At 46.9% G+C, this 25,721-nt stretch overlaps 1 protein-coding gene across 5 annotated transcripts in view; it reads left to right on the forward strand.

Annotated features, from left to right (window-relative positions):
* Positions 1-24,768, forward strand: part of R3HDM2 (R3H domain containing 2) — a 162,713-nt gene extending 137,945 nt beyond the window's left edge. For 3 of the 5 annotated variants that reach the window (XM_063119230.1, XM_063119233.1, XM_063119234.1), the window contains 10 exons: positions 2,937-3,179; positions 4,694-4,820; positions 6,081-6,316; positions 9,486-9,640; positions 11,973-12,073; positions 17,777-17,946; positions 18,063-18,210; positions 18,864-18,964; positions 20,482-20,566; positions 23,928-24,768. In XM_063119230.1, the coding sequence (XP_062975300.1) occupies positions 2,937-3,179; positions 4,694-4,820; positions 6,081-6,316; positions 9,486-9,640; positions 11,973-12,073; positions 17,777-17,946; positions 18,063-18,210; positions 18,864-18,964; positions 20,482-20,566; positions 23,928-24,268 (1,707 nt within the window). In that variant the 3' untranslated portion in view covers positions 24,269-24,768. Of the gene's footprint in view, positions 1-2,936; positions 3,180-4,693; positions 4,821-6,080; positions 6,317-9,482; positions 9,641-11,972; positions 12,074-17,776; positions 17,947-18,062; positions 18,211-18,863; positions 18,965-20,481; positions 20,567-23,927 lie in introns of all 5 variants that reach the window. The other 2 variants (XM_063119231.1, XM_063119232.1) reach the window with 1 other exon arrangement.
* Positions 24,769-25,721: the final 953 nt, after the last annotated feature.

A 25,721-nucleotide genomic window follows, 5' to 3' on the forward strand; every position in this document is an offset into this window, starting at 1 on the left:
ACCTTGTCTGCATGATCCAGATAGCGCAAGGCGAGTGACATTTTAAGTCTTATGTGACACTTCATTTGCGTGCTTTATCAGCCACCGTTTCTCATCAGATGTATTTCTGTGGCAGGACATGAATTTATTTATTTATTTATTTATTTATTACATTTTTATACCGCCCAATAGCCGAAGCTCTCTGGGCGGTTCACAAAATGACAGGGGACGTCGCAGTATAGCTATAATGTGTGATGACTGGGTAATCTTGGCTCATCCCCCCCTAGCTGTATAGTTCCTCAATTTGCACAGCACTTTTTCTGATGATTCCAAAGAATCGTTCATTAAGATGTGAGGGGTAAGAGCATTGTCAGAGCTGGGTTAAGTCTGTTGGGCAGATGCAAGCAGATGTTTGGCAGGTACAAGCCCTGTGAATTTGAAGGCTGCACCCCACATTACTCAGCAATAACGTAGGGGGAAAGGAATTCTAGGGTAGCACAAACTCTATGAGGTGCAAGTTGGAGGGGTTAGAGGGAGAGAGGGCTGCTCTCCCAGGTGGTGTAATTCTCTGGTCAGGGGAGATTTGTGTTCTACAGGTATCTTCCTAGGATCCATCTTGTTCTCTCGCCACAGCACACTGATCTGTGGTTTGATCTGTGGGGGATCTGATGTATAGAGAATTCTGCCTTGGGGCACCAAGTTTGCTTTTTGTCCATTTCTTTCCCCCCAGTGCCTTATAGACCTGTTCAACTTTGAAAGTCCATTTATTCGTAGGATTTTGTCCTTCGCAGTTCTATGAAAACTCAAGAGTCAGAGGCCGCCCTACCACGAAGCAGGCGGATTTTAGCATCACTGAGGGCAGCAGTTGGAAGATGGACAGATATGTTTCGTCGGGCACAATCCAGCAGGAAGACCTCATTGAAATGAATCAAGAGCTGTGCCGGAGCACTTCTGTGTTCTTGCACAACTCCTGGTTTTTTCAGTAGGATTTGATTGTGCCCGGTATTAGCTGGAGGATGGGGCAAAGTAGTGGGTGCCATTTCCATTTTACTGCCTCTGGACATCAACACAACTTGGGCCAGCTCTGGCAGGAAAGAACATGTGATTGTTCTGCTGCAGTGTGAAGAATATGGTTGTTTTGCTTCTCATAACTTGCCACCTGTTGATATTTATTTATTTATTTATTTACGAAACGTGGACACCGCTCCATATCTAAAACACACTCCAGAGCGGTGAACATAAAAATTGAAACAGTAGAACGTTCACATTGCTCTTCAGCTGAAAGTGTGGCTGCTTATTCCTCTTGTCAAGTGCACACAGTAAAGATCTATCACAGTGTAAGTGAGCGCTGGGAAATTTTAAAGTCAGAGATGTAGAGCAGGAGGGTCGTGCTGTATCCAGCAGTGAAGTTATTCTGGATGCTGGTCGCATAGCAGAGTCTCGGCGGCAGAACTTCCTTCGGGTTACATCACTCAATACATAGTTCCTTCTCAAATACCAGTAACATGTAGGGAATTGCGTGTCCCCTGCATGTATACCGTCATGGGACAAGTGCGTGTGTTGCTGTTTTGCCACACGCTTATTCGGTGGTGATCATTGGTGATAGGTTTCTGTGTCATGCTAGCCTAGTGAAATGGGTCTCATCCCCTGTGCCAGCAGACACAAGGGAAACCCTCACTATCATATACAAGTTATATATCAGTATTGGATATTCATTTGCAGGTATTGTGGGTTAATTCCAGCCCTGGCTCCTCTCCACCCTCACCAATATTAGAAAAAAATATGTCATAGAATCAAAGAATAGTAGAGTTGGAAGGGGCTTACAAGGCCATCGAGTCCAACCCCCCACTCAATGCAGGAATCCACCCTAAAGCATCCCTGACAGATGGTTGTCCAGCTGCCTCTTGAAGGCCTCTAGTGTGGGAGAGCCCACAACCTCCCTAGGTCATTGGTTCCATTGTCATACTTCTCTAACAGTCAGGAAGTTTTTCCTGATGTCCAGCCGGAATCTGGCTTTCTGTAACTTCAGCCATGTCATGATTCTCTGAGATGTTACTGTCCCAGGTTGCTGAGCAGACTTCCCTAATCTGGAGCCTTCCAGATCTGTTGGACTGCAACTCCCATCATTCCCAGGCAGCATGGTCCATGGCCATGCTGGCTGGAAATGATGAGAGTTGCAGTCCAACAGATCTGGAAGGCTCCAGATTAGGGGAAACTGCTACAGAGCAAATCCCATCCATTTTGCCTGGCCTGTCAGCCATTGCCTTGGAGGTATTCCATTCTTATCCCTAATAATGAGCTCTTGGAATGCATCCTAGGTCTTGGAGATGCCCAGAAATCAGTGGTGGCTTTGCAAAATTGGCCTCCCTAATCATTTCCAAGTAGGATGCCCAGCTCCTACTCTCCTAATGCCTTCCCCCGCCTTCGTCCGGCAGTTGCCACAGGGGTATTAATACAATATTTTCATTTTAAATAGGCAGAAATAGTGTTACTTTGCCCCCACGAGCACTTTAATAGTACTAATTTATCAATGTGGAAAAGCTGATCTATAGTTCTTAATACTACTTTTGTCCCCTATTAGATTACCGTTGGTTGCAGTTCTCAGTTGTTGAGAAGGAACTAGTTTTTGTCTGTACACAGTCCTGTATCTGGAATGTAATTACGGCCTATATTTTGGAGGGTATTAAGGCACTAAAGTGGAATGAAAGATCGCTGGGTGATCTCTCCCTCTTCCCGTCTCCTCTTTCTGCTACCTTTTCACGTGCTCTTTCTTGCCTGCTCTACGTCCAATGGCCATTTTTCGTTGTTTGTTGTGTGCACTTCCTAACCCAGGGTGTTGTGCTGATAATCCCTTGATGCTGTTTTCATTGGGGTTGGGCAGTTGTTGTTAGCTTGCTGGTGGACGCAGCTCGGGGACGCAGCTATTCAGTTCTTCCTTCTCTGTCCCGTGGCCACAGGCTGATGAGCTCAGCAACCCCTTTGGGCAAATCAGTCTCAGCCGCCAGGGTTCCACAGAAACACCGGATCCGTCCTCCGCTATGTTCCAGCCGCCAATCATGTCCCAGCACCCTCAGCAGACGGGATTCATCATGGCTTCCCCAGGGCAGCCAATCACGGCCTCCAGCTACTCTGCTTCGGGACACACGGCACCAGCCCAGCAGGTCCTGCAGCCCCAGAGCTATATGCAGCCCCCCCAGCAAGTAAGCTGTGTGTGTCTGCGTCTGTGTGGTTGTGTGACTATTCACGAGCATTGGCTGATGCTGAGGAAATGTAAGAAAAGAAGAGGAAAAAAGGAGTGCAGAAATGCATCCCCTATGGAAGCTGAGCCAGACAGAGCGTTAGGGTTATGCAAGCAATTGATCAGGCTAGCTAGCTTAGGCTTTAGAGGTACCTTCTTGTTGTTATTGTTATTGTTGTTGTTGGTGTTTAAGGGTATTTACAAAGATCTCCTGCAGTGCTTATTCATAAACCACTCCACCCCCATCTACATAGTTATCAGACTATGAAAGATGGATTAGGCAGTGGTTCTCAACCTTCCTAATGCCGCGACCCTTTAATCCAGTTCCTCATGTTGTGGTGACCCCCAACCATAAAATTATTTTCGTTCTTCTCTACACGATCCATTGTCATGGGATGGTTTGCTAATGAAAATAATACATAACAATAGCTTTAATAATACAAAAGAGGATACATGACATAGTTCAGTCAATACAGTTTCCTAAGACCATCGGAAATATGTGTTTTCCGATGGTCTTAGGCGACCCCTGTGAAAGGGTCGTTCGACCCCCAAAGGGGTCCCGACCCACAGGTTGAGAACTGCTGGATTAGAGGGTGGGGTGGGGGGAAGCCACTGCTTTTTCTGTGGTCCAGCCCCGTGTCTCTCTTCCACATCTGTATATACAGCATTGCTAGAAAGACCCAGAAAGTGTGGGACGGCTTTTGTTCCTGTATCTTTGTTACTGTTTATTGGAGTGGAGCCAGCCAGTCATTCTGAAAATTCGTGTGTGCTTTACCTTTAGAGCAGCGGTTCTCAACCTGTGGGTCGGGACCCCTTTGGGGGTCGCACGACCCTTTCACAGGGGTCGCCTAAGACCATCGGAAAACACATATTTCCAATGGTCTTAGGAAACTGTATTGACTGAACTATGTCATGTATCCTCTTTTGTATTATTAAAGCTATTGTTATGTATTATATTCATTAGCAAACCATCCCATGACAATGGATCGTGTAGAGAAGAACGAAAATAATTCTATGGTTGGGGGTCACCACAACATGAGGAGCTGTATTAAAGGGTCGCGGCATTAGGAAGGTTGAGAACCACTGCTTTAGAGGGTTCTCCAAGGTCCGAGGGTTCCCTGTGCCTATCTGTCTCTGATTCACAGGAAGGAAGGAAGGAAGGTTGTGGCAGGGTCTCCCACTGCTAACCCCCTTTATTTATTTATTTATTTATTTAAGGATTTTTATGCCGCCATTCAGCCAAAAAAGGCTCTCATGGCGGCTTACAAAAGTATTTCTTGACAGTCCCTGCCCACAGGCTTACAATCTAAAAGACATGACACAAAAGGAAAGGGGATTGGGAGGGAGGAGGAGGGGGAGCCTGCTTACTGCCGCAACCAGTGTCGCTTTGTGTGCCAAGGCTCTGTGCTGGCGGCAGCCCCTCTGCATCCTGCCCCTTGTCTTAATGACTTACTGCTCCCTTTATTCTTCTGACAGATTCAGGTTTCTTACTACCCTCCTGGGCAGTACCCAAACTCTAGCCAGCAATACCGACCTCTCTCTCACCCGGTGGCCTACAGCCCGCAGCGCAGCCAACAGCTGCCTCAGCAGTCACAGCAGCCTGGTAAGTATGCAGCACGTGCATCATCCAGGCAAGGAGAAGGGGAGGTAGCAGCTTCAGTGCTGTCAGGGAGAGCCCGGCTATCTTGCCCTTTCTTGGAGCCAGGAGGAGTCGGTCTATTTATAGGGTTCTAATCATGTGTGTGTTAAAGATCTTTGGGAGGGCAGATTTAGCTTGGCTGCAAAGCACAAATGAGCATCATGTGTTCCTTGGGGGTCACAGGTACTTGTGGCTATTAAGTACCTTTCAATTTTACCTGCATTTGAAGGTGCGAGTCTGGTAACTTCATAGCACGTCTGCACAGAAGAGCTGCAGGTATTCAGATCCATATCGATAAAGCTTTTGTTGATCGATCACGGAGGGTCTGTTTCAACATGTTGGCTGAGATTTAAAAGCAACCTCATTCAGCTGTGTTTACGAGGCTTGGAGGAAGCTGTAAGGAAAGTGTGAATGACATACCTCTGGTGGATGAGGCCGCAGGAATTGGAGACACCTTTTTATAGGCTTTATGTTTTTATAGGTTTTAAATTTTGTATATCGATTTTTAATGCTTTATGTTTTAATCTTTTGTGAACTGCCCAGAGCGCTTCGGCTATGGGGTGGTATAGAAATAATAATAATAATAATAATAATAATAATAATAATAATAATAATAATAGATGTTCTAGAGGTGGTGGCTGCATTTGGTAGCAGCCATGCGTTTAGCATAACGTGTTTTGGTCCTTGTCTTAGCTGAGGTTAGTGTCTTCCCAGCATGATGAGATTCTAGATCTCTTCCAGCTCTGAAGATTATATAGTCCCACTCACTGCTCCGAGAACATGTGTACTCAGCCAAATATGCTAAGGGTAACCTATGCACTTAAAATAATAAATAAAAACAGCATGAGGAAGGTACCAATCAAGTATAATAATACTAAATTAAGGTGGTCAATTGTGATGGCTATCTTGCCAAAATGAGGCTCCTAAGGGAGGTATTGGCATGTTCGGGGGACCCCCAAGATTTGCAGTAATAGAAAAAAAGGTGTGTGTGTGTGTGTGTGTGTGTGTGTGTGTAAACCTAAGGGGGCAGCCTCCCCTTCCAAAACAGCCCATTGAGGTTTGAGCATGCTCTGTGACCACAGAATGCTGAGCGTCTGTTGGGGGCAAGGAATGGAGTATCCTGAAAGAAGGCAGGGCTGGTTGGAACCCTAAAGAGGAGCCCTCCGCACTGCAACCCCCCACATGTATAAAGTATTAAGCTTTGCCCGTCTTGTTACCCTGCAGGTTTACAGCCGATCATGTCCAACCAGCAGCAGCCGTACCAAGGTATGATAGGAGTGCAGCAATCCCAGGGCCAGGCTCTCCTTAGCAACCAGCGGAGCAACATGGGGAGCCAGATGCAGAGCCTGATGGGTGTGCAGCAGTCTCAAAGCCAGGGTCTCCTCAACAATCAGCGAGGAAATATGGGCAGTCAGATGCAAGGCCTGATGGTCCAGTACACTCCACTGCCTTCATATCAAGTGAGTGGTGGCGGAAGGGTGAGGGGGCTGTAGAAGAGGCAATTGCACTCCTACGGCACTGGACCTCTGATGACCCTACACGATCTCTTGTTCCCTCTGGTCGTTTGGAAAGCCTCAAGCCATGTCTCAGCCTCTTTCAAAAGCCACCGATACGACTTGTGCAGGATTCGTACAGGACTCGTGGAGCGGGACTAACAGTTACAATAAAGCAGTAGCTCCATGTCAGGTCTCCCCACCCACCACCCACCTTAATGATGTGTAGTAAAACTTAACCAGCCGTCTTCACGTTATGCATTCGCTGACGGTGTTCGCCAAAGACGTGGAATGGGGTTGAAGAAACTCACGGCTTGGTGACATCAAGGGGCAGTTCTGTTTGAGTACATGTTACCAAGGGGCAGAGGGATAAGTCCATGTGGCGCTGCTGTTTTGGGCAGTAGACCTGCATTTATTGCAATGGGTAGCTCTGAGCTGCTTCTGTAACTGTTTGTTTATAAATCATTTCTGTGCAGCCCCTCCTGTCATTTTGAAGCGGTTCCCAAAGACAATGCGGCAGTGTTAACAGATGTGAAACCAGACAAAAAGCCATTGCAAATCTATAAATCTCAAAGCCTGTAGATAGCAAACCATAGGTTGCTGCTGATGTTGAAAGCAAACTATGATTGACTAAATCAGTGATTGAGCTCCCTAATTTCATTTCCAGGGGCCTGTAGAAATAAACTGGCTGTATTCTTCCCCCTTGTCCACCACTCTGCCGCTAAGATCATCTTCTTGGCCCGCCGCTCTGACCATGTCACTCCACTTCTGAAATCTCTTCATTGGCTCCCAATTCACTCCAGAATCCAATATAAACTTCTCCTGTTGACCTTCAAAGCTTTTCACGGCCTAGCTCCTGCCTAGCTCTCCTCTCTCATCTCACACTATCGCCCCGCTCGTGCTCTTCGCTCCTCTGATGCCATGCTTCTCGCCTGCCCAAGGGCCTCCACTTCCCTTACTCGGCTTCGTCCTTTTTCTTCTGCTGCCCCTTACGCCTGGAACGCTCTTCCAGAACACTTGAGAACTACTAACTCAATCACAGCTTTTAAAACTCAGCTAAAAACTTTTCTTTTCCCTATAGCTTTTAAATATTGAGTTTGTTCTGACTCTATACTGTTAGCTTCACCCTTCCCGGTGCCTGTTTACACTTCCCTGTGCCTGTCTGCATTCTCTTTCCCTCCTTACTGTTTACTACAACTTTATTAGATTGTAAGCCTATGCGGCAGGGTCTTGGTATTTACTGTGTAATCTGTACAGCACCATGTACATTGATGGTGCTATATAAATAAATAATAATAATAATAATAATAGAATGGGAACCATGAAAAGTAGGAGATATAGATCTCCCTTAAAAGGACTTGCTGGAGACTCAGGAAGTGTGAAATGGAAGCAGGGCACCCCCAACTGCCAGCTCAACACTTAAAACCCTGGGGATCACCTTGCTAAGTGGGCAGTCTTGACCCCCCCTTCCCCCACCCATCACAGTCAATGGCTGTCAAGCCTACAGTGGTGGCCAGAATTGTGGACACCTTTTGAAATTTTCATGTTTTGCAACACTGCAACTTTGAATGCTAATAGAAAATGTTCTGATTCACAAAATTCAAATGTTTATATATCAATTGAAAGAGAATTTAATGCTGAATTCAATACAAAAATAGAATGCAAATATCTGCAGTACTAAAAAAAAGGTATGCTTACTTCAGTCTAAAAGCAAACACAGGTGTGATTGAGTGAAGAAGCGGATTGGATTTGCAAATCGCAGTCCTTGTTCTGGGGACCAATCCCATGGCAGTAGCTGCGATACATCATGTTTCAAGTTGGGGAAAGTCACTTTTGCTGTTTGTTCTTTAATTGAAGCGCAATTGGAGATTGTGTGAATATTTGAAGTATTATAAATAGAGCCATGGCGCCAAAGGAAAGAGTTGATTTGGACACCCAGGAAAAGAAGCAGGATTGTTGCATTACATGAATCAGGTCTTTCAACTGATATTTAAACACTTGAATTTTGTGAAACAGAACATTTTCTATAAGCATGCAAAGTTGCAAAACGTGAACATTTCAAAAAGTGTCCACAATTTTGGCCACCACTGTATATGTAGTCTCCTCTTGTCAATTACCTTATATGTTTCATACTGCAGTGCCTTCCCTTTGATAGCTGAAACATACAAGGCAATAGACAAAGCAAGGCTATATATTTTTGACAGCTGTGTGTGTACACTTACGCAATTGAGAAGAGCATAATAATAATAATAATAATAATAATAATAATGATGATGAAGAAGAAGAAGAACATATTTGCGCAATTTCCTGGGGTTGACAAATATTCATATTCTGTTTCCATTTACTCAAATGTCAGGATGTGGAAAATTAAAAAAGGGGTTGGCAAATGAGTGACAGACAGCCCTTCCAAAGTGCTGTTTGGGTATCAGTAGAGCGGCTGTCAATGCAGGGTGAAATTGCTTGGGAAGAGCAGCTGTTTCTCCCCCACCCCACCCCCCACTCTTGCTGAGCGACTCACTGTCCAATCACTACAACCCACAATGGGTTGGCTCTACCAGATTTGGATTATGTGTTAAGCCATCATGGGTTAACCCCAAGAACAAGCCATTGGTTGTAAGAGTGGCTTTTTGGCAATAAATAAATAAAAAATAAGCCATCCTGTAGGAAGCGGTCTGTGTTTGGATGACACAACAACCCATTGTGGGTTGTTGTGTTATGAGAACCTGGTCATTGAGGAAGAATGTGTGTGCTATGCTGAATAAAAATTGCCTCTGCCCTGATATCCTCTAGTTTTTAAGCCATGTAAGAATTCCTATTGAATCTATTTCCACAACTGTGAGGACTACATACTTGATTTAACACTTTTCACACCAGATTAACATACTCCTTCCTAAAACGAATACTAAGATTCCAGGGATTTTTCATTTAAAGGCTAAATCTTGAAGATCACACAGGTTCTGAGATCCCAAAGAAAGGGAGCCTCAGTGTTTCTGCACTGTTGTCTGCAGTCAGTGCTCCCTTCAACTATGTTGTCATGTTTTTCCTATATAATAAGTTCTCTTCTTCTCCTTCTCCTTCTCCTTCTCCTTCTCCTTCTCCTTCTCCTCCTCCTCCTCCTCCTCCTCCTCCTAAGCAGGTGCCAGTGGCTAATGAGTCTCAGGGCGTGGTCCAGCAGCCCTTTCAACAGCCTGTGTTGGTTCCAGCAAACCAGTCTGTTCAAGGAGGACTACAAACTGGTGGGATGCCAGTCTATTACAGTGTTATCCCGCCAGCCCAGCAGAATGGTACCAGGTAAGGACATGAGCTGAGGCAGGGATAGAAATGAAATGAGAGCTCCGGGAATCAGATTAAGTTTCGGCTAGGTTCACACATACGACAAGCCACACTCAAGATTGAATATAGGTTGAGTGTAGATTGCTTTGAACTGAGGGTTTTTCATGAAGCATGGGCTGTGGAGTTGTATGACCCCAACCACGAACAACCTGTGAAGATAACCCATGGTTTGTTAGTGTGGCTGGGTTCACACAACAACCCACATTTCAACACTCAACAAGTGTAGGTTGTCCTGTTGTGTGAACCCAGTCTGTGAGTTTGACCCAGTTCACATAATCAAAAGAAGCCAACGTGGCTGAAACAAGCCATGGCTTGTTGTGAGACACAGTGTGTGCTGTGATTTGCATAATCACCATCCAACGGCATCTTATTGTGTCATCCAAACCTGGGCAATATGGCTTGTTGCAGGATTAAATAACCCTCAGAAAACCCATGGACTGTTGTAGGGTCATTCGAGGGTTGTTGAACCCTCCAACAAGCCATGCCACCCGGGTTGGGAAGTCATAAGTTGTGGCCGGGCCGTGATTATGCAAATTGTGCCTGGCATGCACTTTGACTCACAATAAGCCATGGTAACTTGTTTTGATTGTGCAAACCAGCCCATTGTGTCAAAAATATTTCTACGCTACTTTTCTTTTAAAAAGATAATACTCAAAGCCGTTTACATAATTCAACATAAAATAACAATAAAACATAACTGAAAAACAAAAGCTGTCTAAAATATTTGGCATTGAGCAGGAAGTTGCTCTCCAGTTCCATATCTGGCTTCCCCATCACCATGTCAGAACGATGAGAGCCTCAGTGTAATAATAGGGATAACTGCTGGGCCCATTTGCTCACCTAGGATCTTTGGGGTAAGAGCAGTAGTGTTCTGCTCGAGTGGTCTCTGCAGATGCATACATAGATTTAAAAAGCTTGCTAGGATTTTTGTCCCAACTGAAAGAACATATGATGCTCTCCAACGCTGACATAAATCCACAGGGAAGACCCTCATTCATTCATTGCATTTCTATATAGCTCAATCACCAAAAATGTCTGGTTGATTTACAAAAAATTTCAACCCTAAAAATGCAGTCTAAAACATAATGTAAAACTATTCGCATAAAAAATAAATAAAAATAGAACAGTTTTGCACAATCAACAAGAAAACCCCTAGAACCTGGGTTGCCTCAAATTCCTGGGGGTAGAGGAAAATCTTAACCTGGCATGGAAAAGAAAACCGTGTGGGTGCCTGGCATTTCTCAGTGGGGGTAGTGTTCCATAATCTGTGGGCCACGAAAGAGAAGGCCCTTTTTTAAAATATTTATTTATTACATTTTTATACCTCCCAATAGTTGAAGTATAAAAACAACCAACAATCTAAAAACACATATACAAAATACAATATAAAAAGCACAACCAGGATAAAACCACACAGCAAAAATTGATATAGGTTAAAATATGGAATTAAAACAGCAAAGTTTAAATTTAAGTTAATTGAGAAAATAAAAAGGTCTTCAGCTGGCGACGAAAAGAATACAGTGTAGGCGCCAGGCGGACCTCTCTGGGGAGCTCATTCCACAGCCGGGGTGCCACAGTGGAGAAAGGCCTCCTCCTAGTAGCCACCAGCCTCACTTCCTTTGGCAGGGGCTCATGGAGAAGGACCCCTGTGGATGATCTTAATGTCCCGGCAGGTACATATGGGAGGAGGCGTTCCTTCAAATAACTTGGCCCCAAACCGTTTAGGGCTTTGAATGTTAGTACCAGCACTTTGAATCAGCCCGATCCTGGACTGGCAGCCAGTGATATCTTCCAAACCTCCCTCAGAGGAGGCGCTTGGAGGAGGACCTCAGAGGGAGATGATAGTGTACAGACAGGTTCCTTTTCTTACTTGCATCAGTCAGAAGTTCGTTGAAGGAAGCTGGTAGAGCAGAGGCATTGACCTTTTGCAGGGGTGCTTTGCAGACCTCTTTGGCTGCCTCTTCCCACCCAAGAGAAATTTATTTCCTGTGAGTGATCAGCTACACAACTTGTACATCTCTCTCGGATAGGACATGAATACCCACCTCTACAGTCAGCTACACAAAAGGGGGGAAGCTCCAGGTTGCCTGAGAGAGAGAGAACGAGTTCTGTCTGTACCCCCTGAATAAGCATTCCTTTAATTGAAAGATGATCCAAGTAGGAATCTCCGTAATTAGCCTTTACCCAGCACAACTGGGCTTGGGAATGGCTGCCTCTCAGGAGAAGCACAGCTGCTGTCGCCGTCATGCCGCTTCTGCTGCCTCACCGGGTCTCCCCCTCTCCTTCCCAGCCCTTCCGTTGGCTTCCTGCAACCTCCTGGGACAGAGCAGTACCAGATGCCCCAGTCCCCTTCGCCCTGCAGCCCGCCACAGATGCAGCAGCCGTATTCAGGTAAGGCAGGTTACCTTGCCACTTAGGAGAAGCTGGCCTGCATGGCAGGATATGATTGCCCCACGTATATATCTCCAAAGATGGCTTTGGGCTGTTTTTGACTTGTGAATATCCGCAAGCAGGAGGCAACTTCCATTGGTTTCTGGACAGGTTTTTCAAAACCTTACAGCTGGGCTTGCGCCACCACCTCCTGGTGGCCCTGGAGTACTACAAATCACGCTTCTGGGTTCCTTCTCATAATTTCATGGCAAAAGAGGCCAAGGGCTGCAATGTGCTGGGATGGGTGTTCGAATCTAGTCATTCGAGTCTTGCTCATTTCCGAAGGCACCTCTCATTTTGCAAGGCTGCAGTGATAAGAGTGGCAGAAAAGCCTTTGTCTGCCAGGTAGCTGCCACGGGGGCTGGGGTTTCTGCGCATAGGGCCTACCCGCTGTGAATGAGGGCAGAGGTGTTTTCCTTGGAGTGAGCTGGCAGCAACTGTCACCCTTCCCTCCAAGACATTTGATCTTGGCTTGGAGCCGGGGCCAGCAGCGAAAGCCTGCAGCCAGTTCCTCCCCAAGGGAACTAGGGACTGACTGTATGGCGATGAAAGAGAGAAGCGTGAGCAGCTGGCCTGGCTTGGATGTGTTCGTGTCATCTGCCTCCCTGCTTTGATGCCTCCCTGGTGTTGTGCTTGCCCTAAATGCTTGGGATAGAAAGCCCTTCCAGACAGCATGCTCACACCACACATGCAGAGCTGTCCAGAGCCACTGCAGCTCACCATTCGCAAGTGTGTCCGTGCTGTGAAATGGCAGGGAGCTAGCCAAGCACACCCACCCCGTTTCAATGAATTAGCAACATGCAGTTCCATATCCACTCTGTTCGTAGCTACGTCTTTTCTATGGGCACCCACAACCTTCATCTTTGGTACCCAGCGGTTGATTCCAACCCCTTACGTGGAAATGAAAGCATCTGTCGCTGTTTGGGATGTGTTATTCCTCAGAACCCGTCTCCTGGTAACCTCTTCCCCCCATCCTAAGATTCTCCCCTATCAGTGGTCTATGAAACTCTTTCGTTTATTTCCCTTGCTACACTCCTGAAGGGACATGCAAAATTTTCTCAACAGTCATAGGAAAACTTAAGGCCAAAGCTGTCGAATTACAGTGCGAAGCCGGGATGTGTGTTTTGTTGCTGGCTCTCCACACTCAAAGTGGAAGAAATGCACAATCTGATTGCGTCCTGTGTTGACACACAGTTTGGGTGGTGTTCTGTTTCATTCATGCACCCTGGCAGAGAACCTGGAGTCCAGGAGGGAGTTTTATCAACCATCTCAGCTTGCATCCTTGGACAGTTCCTAAAAACACACAAAAACTGTGATAATGTAATGTTACAGCATTAATTAATTTTACACTAAAGAAATAATAACTATCTTAGGTCTCCCTCATCATCACCTCAGTTAGGCTTTCCTTGTGGCCCTCTTAGCATTTGGAGTTTCCTCAATTTCTCACATAAAACATCAGAAAAGTTGTAGCATAAACGAGTGTTGGGGAGAGCAATTCTATAGCCCCTAGACAGCATCTGGGGTGGGAAGGGGCATGGGAGAGGTTGGATTCCTGGATCCGAGGTTGGAGACAGTACTCTGACCTCAGTTCCAGGAGTCTGAGCTCCTCCACCCCCTATGAGCTTGCAAAAGTGGCCTTGGGGAGGAGGGAAAGGGGGCTGTTCTGTGGGTGGGGAGGCCGGCTTACAAAGAACCCCCCAGTCTCCTTACCTCTAGCTCGGCAGAACCCCAGCTAAACGGGTGAAAAAGCCCATCAAGGAAAAATGCAGAGAGGGGAGGAGGGAAGCATAAAGGCAAAGGTCGCCTCCGCACTCCCCCCACTCTGCATCAGCCCTCCTAAGTTCAGAGGCTGGCAGGCATCTCAAAAGGACTGTGCCCTAAGTGTGGGAAGGCGCAGAAGATTTTGAGTTCAGAGGCAAAGGTTTGTTAACGAGGAAATCAGAATCCCTTGGTGTTTGAACATTTATTTATTTTTAGGTAAAGAAAAAGTACTTGGCTCGAAGGCAAATTCTCTTTGCCCTCCAGATGGTCAAAGGGACAAGGCATATATAAACTTAATGAGTAGTTGTCAAAGCATCCAAAATGGAGCTGGCTTCGCGTTTCCTAGGGCATCCCTGATGTGCGGCAGCTTCAGCTGGACCATATGTGCTTCACCCAAACATCCGTTAGAATGAACAGAAACACACACTCAGGCTGCCTTTTTAACTTTTTTAATGGAAACTCCTCAAGATTGTTAAAGGGTACCCAGTCCTCTGGTAACATGGACTAATCAACCTCTTTGGCTTCTCATATGCCCCGTCTCTTCCCATCGTGTGTAGCGGTTTTCCACAGCCTGGTACCCTCCAGAGGTTTTTGACTTCAACTCTATCAGCCCCAGCCAACATGACCAATAGTCAGGAATGCTACAAGTTGTAGTGCAAAAAATCTGGAGAGCACCAGGATGGGGAAGGCTGCTGTAGATGAAGGCAAGAGGCAGAGTTTATGAGAAGCAGAACAGGGAAGCTTACGCTAATAAAAGATTTCCATTTGTCATGTTAATGGAGGCTAAATTGGGTTTCTGTTTCTATGTTTAAATCAAGCATATTAGCATGTTTGTAGAGAAAGCAGGGAGACAGGTAGAGAAAGCAGGGAGACAGCTGGACAACACACAAGCACTTCTTGGAAAGGCTGGATCACAGAAAACATTGTGACAGGGAGAAAAAATGGAGGTTTGGCCTTCTTAAACTGGAAGCTTGAACGTCAAGCTTTAACCATCATGGCCACATAGAAGTCCAATTCAACGCATATACTTATTTAAATATTTCCTTACTGGCTTTAAATCCCACCCACCCCGTGCCGCCATTTGTGTGTTTAGCCCAAGTCAAAGAGTCAGTTATATACCCAGACAGCAATTGTGCTGTCTTTGGGAGCAGAGTACAATACGACAGGTGATCACACTGTGCCCGTGCAGTTTCCCACCTGTAATAGTTCAGATATTGCTGGGTCAAGTACACAAAAGTGACCATTTCTGCAGGGTCGGATGTGTGTTTGGAAGTGTCACTGGCCTGCGCACGGTAAATATGTGGTTAATGAGTTGCATAGCAAGTCTAGAGCAGTGTTTGTCAAAGTTCCTGCCTTCAGGGGTTCCTTTTCACATCAGCCAAGGAATACCTGCCCACCCTGCCACAAAGCTCTTCGTGTAGCAAAGGATTCTGGGGCATGTTTTAGAGCAGGGCTTCAGAACTGGGGGTCCCAGCCTGGCCCTCCAAGGGTCCTCAGGTGGCCAGTCATCCCTTCCTCTTACCCCAGCCTCTTCCCTCCAACCCCAATCATTTGATGGTCTCTTGGCTTTTGTGCAGTTTCCCCACCATTCTAAATTGTTGAAATGCCTTTTCTTAGGCTTAGTTGCTAGCTGTTAAGAGCATTCAGCTAAAAGATGCTGATCTCTTTGATCCCGCCCCTTTTTCCTTCACCACTGGAATGCAGCGCCCCCCCCCCCCCCCAAGCTCTCCAAAACGGAATTCAGCTGTCAAGCAGAAGATGATTCTGCACTCCTGTTGCAGAGCTTCTTGGGCAACACCAGCCCTCTGCGTGAACGTGTCATGACCAGGCCTGTTCCCCTTAGGGTGGGAGAAGGAGTTTCAGGTGATCAATCAGAATCAGATTCTGACGCGGACCCCAGAACTGTTGTTTTTAAATGGATGTCGTTGTTTTCATACTGTTGTTCTTATGTTTTTGGTGGTTTTAAATTTTGTATACTTTTTTAATGTTTACTGTTTTTAACTTTTGTAAACTGCCCAGAGAGCTTCAGCTATGGGGAGGTATATAAATGTAATAAAATAAATAAATAAGCGGAAGAGACAGGGCCAGAAACTTTCCAGCCTACATGGGAAGTGGGAGGGGGGGTGATTCTCCCAGGCTCCTCTCCAGCTGGGGATGAACCTTCATCAGACCTTAACAGTGAAAACATTAACAACTCACTGTCTGTGGGGAATCAGCAATCTTCAGAGGAGAAAGGAACTTCAGAGTGGGCTGATCCTAGAGCCTAAAAGACCCATCTGGTTTTGTCTCTGTGGCTTGGTTTCTACATCTCTTTCATACCTTCAGAACCGTGGTGCATTATGTGATGTTTCCAGGACATTGCGTAGAATTGAGGAGGTTTGAGGGCAGCGTGCTATTTCCCCATGCCCCCAGTGTGCAAGGAGCCCTCGGGCCTAGGATTCGCATCAGTTCTTGAAACCAAAAGCTACAAGCCACAGTTAATAGCTAGAAGTTGATGATTGGGAGGCAGGGGCAGTGTTGATGATACAATCCACGATTTCATCTCTTGGGGGGATAGGCTAATAAAGAGCTGGCAATTTCAGAAGCTCATGAAAAGCTAGGAGTAGGGCTGGCTTGAATTCTCTCTCTCTCTCTCTCTCTCTCATATAGGGTGACCATATGAAAAGGAGGACAGGGCTCCTGTATCTTTAACAGTTGCATAGAAAAGGGAATTTCAGCAGGTGTCATTTGTGTATATGGAGAACCTGGTGAACTCCCCTCTTCATCACAACAGTTAAAGCTGCAGGAGCTATACTAGAGTGACCAGATTTAAAAGAGGGCAGGGCACCTGCAGCTTTAACTGTTGTGATAAAGAGGAAATTTCACCAGGTTCTCTGTATATTCAAATGACACCTGCTGAAATTCCGTTTTCAATACAACTGTTAAAGATACAGGAGCCCTGTCCTCCTTTTCATAGGGTCACTCTAAATAAGTAGCTGTGTCTCCTCCTATTTTTGGCTCCTTTTCCTTGTTCATTAAAAGTGAATGGACATGTTTTGCTCCATTCACTCATATGAAGCCAGGGAAAAGGGGCTGCAATTGTATTTAAAAAAATGCCCACATTCCTCACCTTTCAGGGTGTTCTTTTCCCCCTTTAAGGATTTCCCAATTAGTTTGGTGTCTATAGAATTCTGCCGTCCCAGGAAGTCCTTCTCTACAGGCCTATCGAGGCATAAGTTTTGTGGAGTATCCTGAGCATCTGTTTTTATGTTACTTTTTCCTCCCTCCTGCATTTTAGATTGGCTCCTGTCTCTTCCGCAAACGGAGATGAGTGCTGTTTCAAGGGCTGTGTGTTTGCGGCTGTGACAGCCTCTTATTGGCTACTGCCTATGACGTCACTGGAGCCAAATCACACTCATTTTCCACTGAGCAGTCTGTTCTCCCCTTCCGTCACTAGAGCTAGCATCTCCAGAGAACTGATCTCTTTTTTTCTTTTTCCAGAGGGTGCAAACAAAAAAATTCTTCCCTTCACATCATGGTTCTTCTCCCTGCCTACATCAAAGCAAGGGCAGAACTACACATTACTTGTGGTTCCTTGATTCTTTTTTGAGACTGTAAAAAAAGAAACAGTGCAGCCGAGTTGGTGAAAACCTGGCACGGGGTGTGAAGGGCTCCTTAACCCTTACTTCTCACTCTGCTGTACCGCTGAAACTCATGTCCCCCCACCCCACCCCACCCCACCCCACCGTAGAATATGGATAGCATTTTATAAATAATAGCAGTAATACCCATGATCCTCATGAAGCTTCCATTTTGACCTTCCAGGGTTTTTTTTAGCGAGAGTTGGAAAGGAAAAAGATTGATGCTTGATTCACATGCTGTCCATCACTCTGTGATGATGATTTTTCGTGGCTTCCTCCATAGGGGTTTCTCCAACGGGGCCTGGTGTTGTGGTAATGCAACTCAATGTGCCCAATGGCCCCCAGCCTCCCCAGAACCCTTCAATGGTGCAATGGAATCACTGCAAGTACTACAGTTTGGACCAGCGAGGTCAGAAACCTGGAGACATCTACAACCCAGACACCAGCGCTCAGGTAGAGAGGGTGGGGAGGGAACTGATGGAAGATGGGGCAAGGGTTGGGTTGAATGCAGTGGGTTGCACCTACCCCAGCCTATAACCTTTCTTTCTTTCCTCCACCTTTCTCTCCAGGCCAACAGCACCCAGCTGAATAGCCCCATCACGTCCCCCACGCAATCCCCGGCACCATCACCTGTCACTAGCCTCAACAGTGTCTGCACAGGTCTCAGCCCCCTCCCGGTGCTCACACAGTTCCCCCGGCCTGTGGGCCCAGCACAAGGTAAGGTGGATTCTGGGGAGGTTTTATCATAGCTAAAGAGCTCAAGGCACCCGTGCTGTTATGAAGAAAATCTCCGTGGTTGAGCTGGCCTCAGGAAATCTGAGCAGTATAAGAGCTGACCTTCAAGGCTCACAAAGGAAAGAACTTTTTGCTTGATGCCATAATGGGTGGCAAGATGCATTGTGGGTAGTGGCACTTCCTTTGCAGTTCCAGTTCCTGCGCGAGCTTCACTGCTGGGCATAAACTCCAACCTTCAGAGAAGATAACAAAGGAACTATAAAATTAGCAGTTCCCTGTTATTAAAAGCCACACTGCAGAATAACCGCCAGAACTCTGAACTCTGGAGGCTTGAAATGGATGTAATTCAAACACTGCCATGCTGAACCTTTGCCCAGAGGGAAGCTTTCTCCCCTCTATAGCCAGACCAAGAACTTCAGCATCTTATAGCTCATGGACATGATCTGCCATGCTATTAAGCTAGTAAAAATTCAACCCTGCGTCCGTGTATTTGTGCAATAGCAAGGATCCCTTAGTAGCAAAGGAAGACAAGAGTTAAGCTGCTCTCACTTTTGTGAAATCCTGCTTACAAAGCAAAATGAGGGTCAGGTATCGTGGCGGTCCTTCAATCCCTCTTTGGTTCTGTTTCTCTCCAGGTGATGGGCGCTATTCCTTGCTGGGCCAGCCGCTGCAGTACAATCTTTCCATTTGTCCCCCACCTCTGTTGCACAACCAGTCCAGCTATACAGCACACCAGGTGAGAGAGGGCAGAGGTGGAGTTGCTGGCGGAAGCAGAGTGTTCTTCTTCCTAATAGACCAGGCTGGGGTTGTAGGAGTAAGGTAGCATTTGAAAGTGTCTTCCTTCCTTTCATAGGTAGATGTATTGCTGCTTTAAGACACTGACTTTCAAAGCACTTCCAGCCATGCACACTTACACGCACACCCACCCACACTCACCCCTCCCCAGTTATAAAATCTTGAGCGAGGAGACTGGGTTCTCCACCTCCTCCTTCCCAGGTTAGGATTGCAGGTGGAAGAACCTGCCAGATTGAGAATTCCACTTAGCTCTGCCTCTCCTGTTAAGGCAGTTGTAGGCTTTAAACTGATCAGTCAGCCTAGTATGAAACGCAATGGCGGCAGTGAGAGGAGGCACAGGTGCAACTTCGTGGACTAGGAGCCAGAAGTCCCAGGTCTCATCGCATGAACTTCCTAGGTAGTCTTAGACCTCCATCTGTCATATGCTAATAATAATAATAATAATAATAATAATAATAATAATAATAATAATGGCTTGTCTTACAGAACCTTAGGGGTTGCTGAGATAATATACGTGAACTGCTTTGCACACTTAAATGCACTGAATAAACACTCAGTGTAACTGGTTCTGCAAGCTGAACTGAGAGTTGTTCCCTGTGACTGGAACACTGAATTGTGAAGTGGGGTGTGTTGCAAAAATGGCCGGTGAAACATGCTGCCTTCAACCACTGGGAATCTTGTGATTTCCTGCCCAACTTGCCTTTTATGTGCCATTTCCCCCCATCTTGGGTGGCTTCTCAGTGTTTATGCCTTTTGTTCCTTTCTACGCTATGGAGGGCAAAACCCAGGTGATGTGCTGCTGTGGGTTCCCTGAGTTGTGCCTCAGCAGCCGGCTTGCTGCTTGTGTCTAAGGTGGGAAGGTACCTGAAGACAGCAGGATGTCAGTAACTCAGGTGTGAAGGATGGGAACTCTGAACAGAAGCACCCTTTCAAGATGGACAGTGAATCAGGTGCAAGGGGGAAATTTGCTGCTGGTTCGTCATTTAGTTCATGGGCTCAGGATGAATTGCAGCAAACTTGTCAGGGAAGAAGTAAAAAAAAGTGTTCCGGAGCTCACAGTCTCACTCATGCAGAAGACCAATGGAGAAGAAGGCACAAACTCAGGTGTAACATGTGAAAATGTGGGAAATTTCCACTGCTACTGCTTTGTGACCCAGCCTAATATTTTATTGATTGGCTCTTTCTCCTGTGCTAGAACTCAAGGAAGGGTACGCAGGGTTCTCAGTCTCCCATCCAGACACTGACCAGACCTGAACCTGCTGAGCTTCAGCAAGGTTGCTGCTTCAGGGAGCTGTCTGGTATTGACCCTAGGGCAGAATAGGAGGAATTAAGCCTGCCAGGACCTGACACTAGCTCCTTTCCAGGCCCCAACACTGCTCAGATCCAAATACCAGGAATGATGCCTGGGCGAGCGTGGAAGTGTCCTGTGTTATTGTCGTTTTTGCTTTTCCATCACAGGGACAAACAGGGATGAAGCATGGCAATCGGAGCAAGAAGCAGGCTCTTAAGTCAGCATCCACGGACCTCGGAACAAGTGACGTAGGCAAGTGGCAAACACATGGCACCTGCACCCTGGCACCTAACCGACCAGTCCATCCGCTACAGAACCTCTAGCGTTGCCTTTTCTTTGCCTTGTGCCGATGCGTTTGGAGCAAATGCTAAATCTGGGATAGGGATTGGAAAAGGTGTTTTGGAATGGGGAGCTGCTGCCCATACCCCCAAGTTCTATTGGGACTCCCTAAGTAGGTGGTGTGGCAGGGCCATGGTCATCTGCCCTAACCCACGGCCAGCGGAAGAACATGGAGAACCCACGTATCGGTGTCCACTGCCTCTGAATGGCTAGTTGGCTTAAAGGGATAGGGCCCAAGCAGGAAATAACAACTGGGGATCCTCCTCAGTTGCAGGGGAGGATTCGTGCCTTACCTTTGCCAGTACACCTTCCTAGGTTAGAGGCGTTTGCTCTAGCTCCAGTTACTGTTACGTCAGAGAGTCGTCTCTTTTCATGATTTGGTTCCCCCCTTTTCAATCTTGCAGTCTTCGCTCTAGATTAGAATGACTGTAGGGTTGGGTACCTCCTTGGTCTTCGGCCTCTGTCAGGGCTAAGGCCAGCACACGTTGGCCAAGAAGGACCGCTGTTTCACCTTGTCCAATCACTTTCCTAAAGTGGCCAGAGCCTAGGCAACCAAAGCCATCGCAAGATGACACCTATGGATTCAGCAAACTCTGCCTGGTTTCCCAGAGTGCCTGTCTCATTTTAATAGGCCCTGCAGAGAGTAAGATGCCATCCAGTAAGCTTTAAAATGTAGACCTGCAGGTAATCTCTTTCCCTACCATTATCAACTTCCGGAGGGCCCTTTCCACAGCGGAGTATTCCTGGCATTTCACTTTTTACCAGCACCATCTTGTAGGATCATATAGCCTGGTCCTCTTGTTCCCCCCACCTCTTCCTCTGATTTTTGCATTTGGGGGATATTTTGGGGTCTGTGCTCACCGTCTACACTTGAGCATTTATGGGGCTCAGTGTATAGAAGTGTAAAAAACCATGTGCATTCTTGGGAAAGTGATGGTGTGTTGAGTTTGGGTTCTGGTTCTGCCAGGTTCAAGTCATTGATCAGGTCCTTTGGTTATCAAGGTGAAACAAGCCACTTGGGCAAAAATATAACAGTTTATTGAGAGGAAGTGGATGCAGAAGAAAGTTTACACCTCCTTCCAACTGATCAAGCTTTCATAGCTGGGTGTCTATCATGGCCCCCACAATAGATAGAAGCCGTCCCTTTGAGCCATAGCAGGTTCTCCAGGCCAGTACTATGCAGAGTTCCTCCTGAAGTGAGGCCAAAGCATGAAGCTTGTGGATTGGATCTTATAGGTTCTTTTGCTAGTTTCCTGCCTTTCTCTCAGGAGCTGACAGACTGCATCCCTCCCCCCTCTCAGAAGAAGCAGGGTCCCCCTCGCAGGCTCCCAAAGCATCTAAGCTGGGAAAGTAATTGGCCTAGTTAGGACTGAAAACCTCCCAGCTCACCCCGAGATAAGACTCTGTGGCCTGGTTCAGACAACACGCTAAGCCACGCTTCTTAACCACAAAGTGGTTAATGGAATGCATTAAGGTCAATGCATTCCGTTAACCATTTTTGTGGTTAAGAAGCATGGTTTAGCGTGTTGTCTGAACCAGGCCAATGAGAAAAGGCTGACATAACTGGAGAAGCCCTCCAGGGAATGAGGCCTGCCCTTGTCAGCTAAAGCTTGCTAAAATGTACTCACTGTGCGAGGCTAAACAGGTCTCTTAGCAGCATTTTGGAAACCTGTGAAGTCCGTATTTCTGCTCATTAACGAGCTCACTACGTATGGCCACGGCTAACTTCCTTGTGAAGGTTGGCCTGCCAAACAGTGATGACGGAGAGCACGCACACCCCACACACCCCAGTTTGTGCAGACGGCCAACCGAGGGCACTGAGTTGGGCTGGCCCATCTCCCTTTGCATACGAACTGCATGGACGCTTGCTAATTAGATTTAGGCAGGGCGAGCTAAGTTGGCACGGAAACTCCACGTGCCGACAGAGGAGGAGGTGTGTTGAAAATGCCCCCGTAAACAAATGACAGTAATGCCCTGCTGTGCCTTTAAGAGTAGCTTTTAGGCATGGGACCTCTCTACCCCAACCCCCCCCCCCCCCGTCCTCCAGTGGAAAATAGCCCAGGGGTGGGTCTGCTATATTTGTTACGTGCCTGTTTAATATTAGCAAAGAATCCCGCCTGCCAGGACCCGGCACTGCTGCTAACGGGAAACTAGAACTGCCACGCTGCTCCTTCCTTGAGGCACAAATTCAGAGCGACTGCCAAGACGCAGACCTGGCTGCGGTACACTCTTCCCCAAGCATAGGAACCCGCGAAAATGACTGGCAGCGTACTTGGAGCTGACGAGAGGGGGAAATTCTTTTCGGCTTAGAGCAGTGTTTCCCAAACTGGGGGGTGGGGAGAAGAGGCAATGGTTTTGCTTGTCTGACTGGTGATCGGTCCATCAGATTCGAGGTTCAGTGGTTTGTTTGGGTCACAACCTCACTGGGCCAGTTCAGAGGGAGAAATGGGACCCCACGGCTGTGATTGCCACCGGCCAATGGACCCGAGGCTGGCGATATAATAGGGGACGTGTGTAAGGGCGCAGGCTGCACATCAGCAAAGCGGCACGGAGGATATGGCCTCTCTTGACCTGAGGGACAAGCTGCTCATTGCCTCATGACCCTTCATCCCAGAGGAGGCAGCAGTAGAGGTAGCATTACTCTTTCACCTCCAGCAGATCTCCTTCTTCGTGGTCTCTATGCATCACACCGTCTACACTTGAGCATTTATGAGGTTCGGGGTATGACAGTGTAAAAAAGCCTTGTGCATTCTTGGGAAAGCGATGGCGTGTTGAGTTTGGGTTTGAGTCTGCCAGGTCCAAGTCATTGATCAGATCCTTTCGTTATCAAGGTGAAACAAGCCACTTGGGCAAATGTATAACAGTTTATTGAGAGGAAAGAGGCCTGTGCAGGGCCTATATGTGTGAATGCATAGATGACCATGAAGAAGAACTTCAGTTATAGGTAAGCAACGTGACTTTTTCATGGCCCTTAGATTCTGTTCCCTGGAGCCTGAAACGATAGTCTCTAGAGAGGACAAGAATTGGGGTCTGCCCCAGTCCCATATCTAACTAGCACCACTGACGAGATGAATGGTGGTCCCAATCCAACAGGGTTGGCCAAAGCTTGTCCTTTGGCAGCCCTGCTGAAAATGGAAACCAGGACTTCTAGGTCCCTGTCACTCACCTTCCTGCCTACTGTCTTCATTGCAACTTGAGGATATTGACAGCCTCTCTCTCTCTCTCTCTCTCTCTCTCTCCCCTCGCTCGCTGTGCCTTGCACTTCCTTTCCCAGTGTTGGGCCGGGTGCTGGAGGTCACTGACCTACCCGAGGGCATCACGCGTACGGAGGCCGACAAGCTCTTCACCCAACTCGCCATGTCCGGTGCCAAAATCCAGTGGCTCAAAGAGACTCAGGGGCGTCCTGGGGGCGGTGGCGACAACAACCACGGGACTGCAGAGAACGGCAGGCATACTGACCTCGCTGCCTTATACACCATCGTGGCCGTCTTCCCCAGCCCCTTGGCAGCCCAGAACGCCTCCCTGCGCCTCAACAACTCTCTGAGCTGCTTCAAGTTGCGTATGGCCAAAAAGAACTATGCCCTGCGTGTTCTGGAGCGTGCCAGCTCCCAATAGGGGCAAGTGGAGGGGAGGGGAGGGGAGAGGGGGGGCAACAAGCACACTGGACTGGCCTCTCCAGCCCCCTCTCAGCCCCTTGACCTTCCGCCTCCCCCCTCCTTTATTTCCACATGCACCCCCTCTTTCTTTTTTTTTAAAAAAAATTTGGTGGGGGAGGGGGGAATCTTTCTGGAGATATTTATATGGACAGAATGAAGAGATACATTGATTTTCCCCCCCTTGTTCTTTTGATTTTCTGTTTTGATTTTTTATTTTTTTTCGCGTGAAAGAACATGTCCCACCCCTCAACCCCTCTCCGGAACACGTGTATATTGTTTTTGTTCAGCGTTGTGCCGCGGTACGGAGCCGTATTTAATTGCACATACAGATGTTGGCTGGGTATGTTCACTGTACATTTTATTTAATCTGGGTTTATTATTATTAATATTATTATTATTATTATTATTATTATTTGGTTTTTAAATATAAAAAAAAAATCGTCTGTCACTTTAAAGCAATTTCTTTCCTGCCTCTTTCTCTGTTCAGCTGTTGTGAGGGTGAACGGAAGGGGCTGTGCTTTCTCAGTCTAGATCTATGGCTGGGGTGATGTAACTTTGGGATATTTCCTTACTGTGAGGCAGAGGGCTGGAATATTAAGCTGGTGACGGACTCGACCTTGGGGGAGCTAGGGGTGGCGACGGCCAACAGAAAGCTCTGGCGTGGGCTGGTCCATGAAGTCACGAAGAGTCGGAAGCGACTGAACGAATAAACAACAAATGTAATTCTTGGGAACCAGAGCAACACGGGTAGTAAGTACCTGTGAAAGTTAGGTGAAATACTGTTTTTGAAGAATCCTCCCTTTGGTTGTGGCTATTGGACATTTATTTTAAACAGATTATGTATAAAATGACATTTGTTTCAAAGAGGATGCATCTGTTAAGATAACAGTGGACCCGTTCAGAAGACACCTTAAACCATTGCTTTAACCACTGTGGTTAAGCCAGAAAGCCAGGCCGTGTTCAGAAGACACCTTAAACCACAGCTTTAACCACTGTAGTTAAGCTTGAAAGCTAGGCCGTGTTCAGAAGACACCTTAAACCACGGCTTTAACCATGGTGGTTAAGCCAGAAAGCCAGGCTGTGTTCAGAAGACACCTTAAACCATGGCTTTAACCATGGTGGTTAAGCCAGAAAGCCAGGCTGTTTTCAGAAGACACCTTAAACCATGGCTTTAACCATGGTGACTAAAGCACAAAGCCTTACTCACCATGGTTAAAACCATGGTTTAAGGTGTCTTCTGAACACGGCCTGGCTTTCTGGCTTAACCACCATGGTTAAAGCCATGGTTTAAGGTGTCTTCTGAACAGGGCCAGTATTACATGGAGTTCTCACAAGCTGTTCACAACCTGGTTTGGAAAAAGTATGTTTTGTGGGAAATAAAATAAGTTGCTTCTGGTCTCTTCTTGCTGGGC

This window comes from Elgaria multicarinata, chromosome 3 (genome assembly GCF_023053635.1).
Source record: "Elgaria multicarinata webbii isolate HBS135686 ecotype San Diego chromosome 3, rElgMul1.1.pri, whole genome shotgun sequence".
Classification (NCBI taxonomy): domain Eukaryota; kingdom Metazoa; phylum Chordata; class Lepidosauria; order Squamata; family Anguidae; genus Elgaria; species Elgaria multicarinata.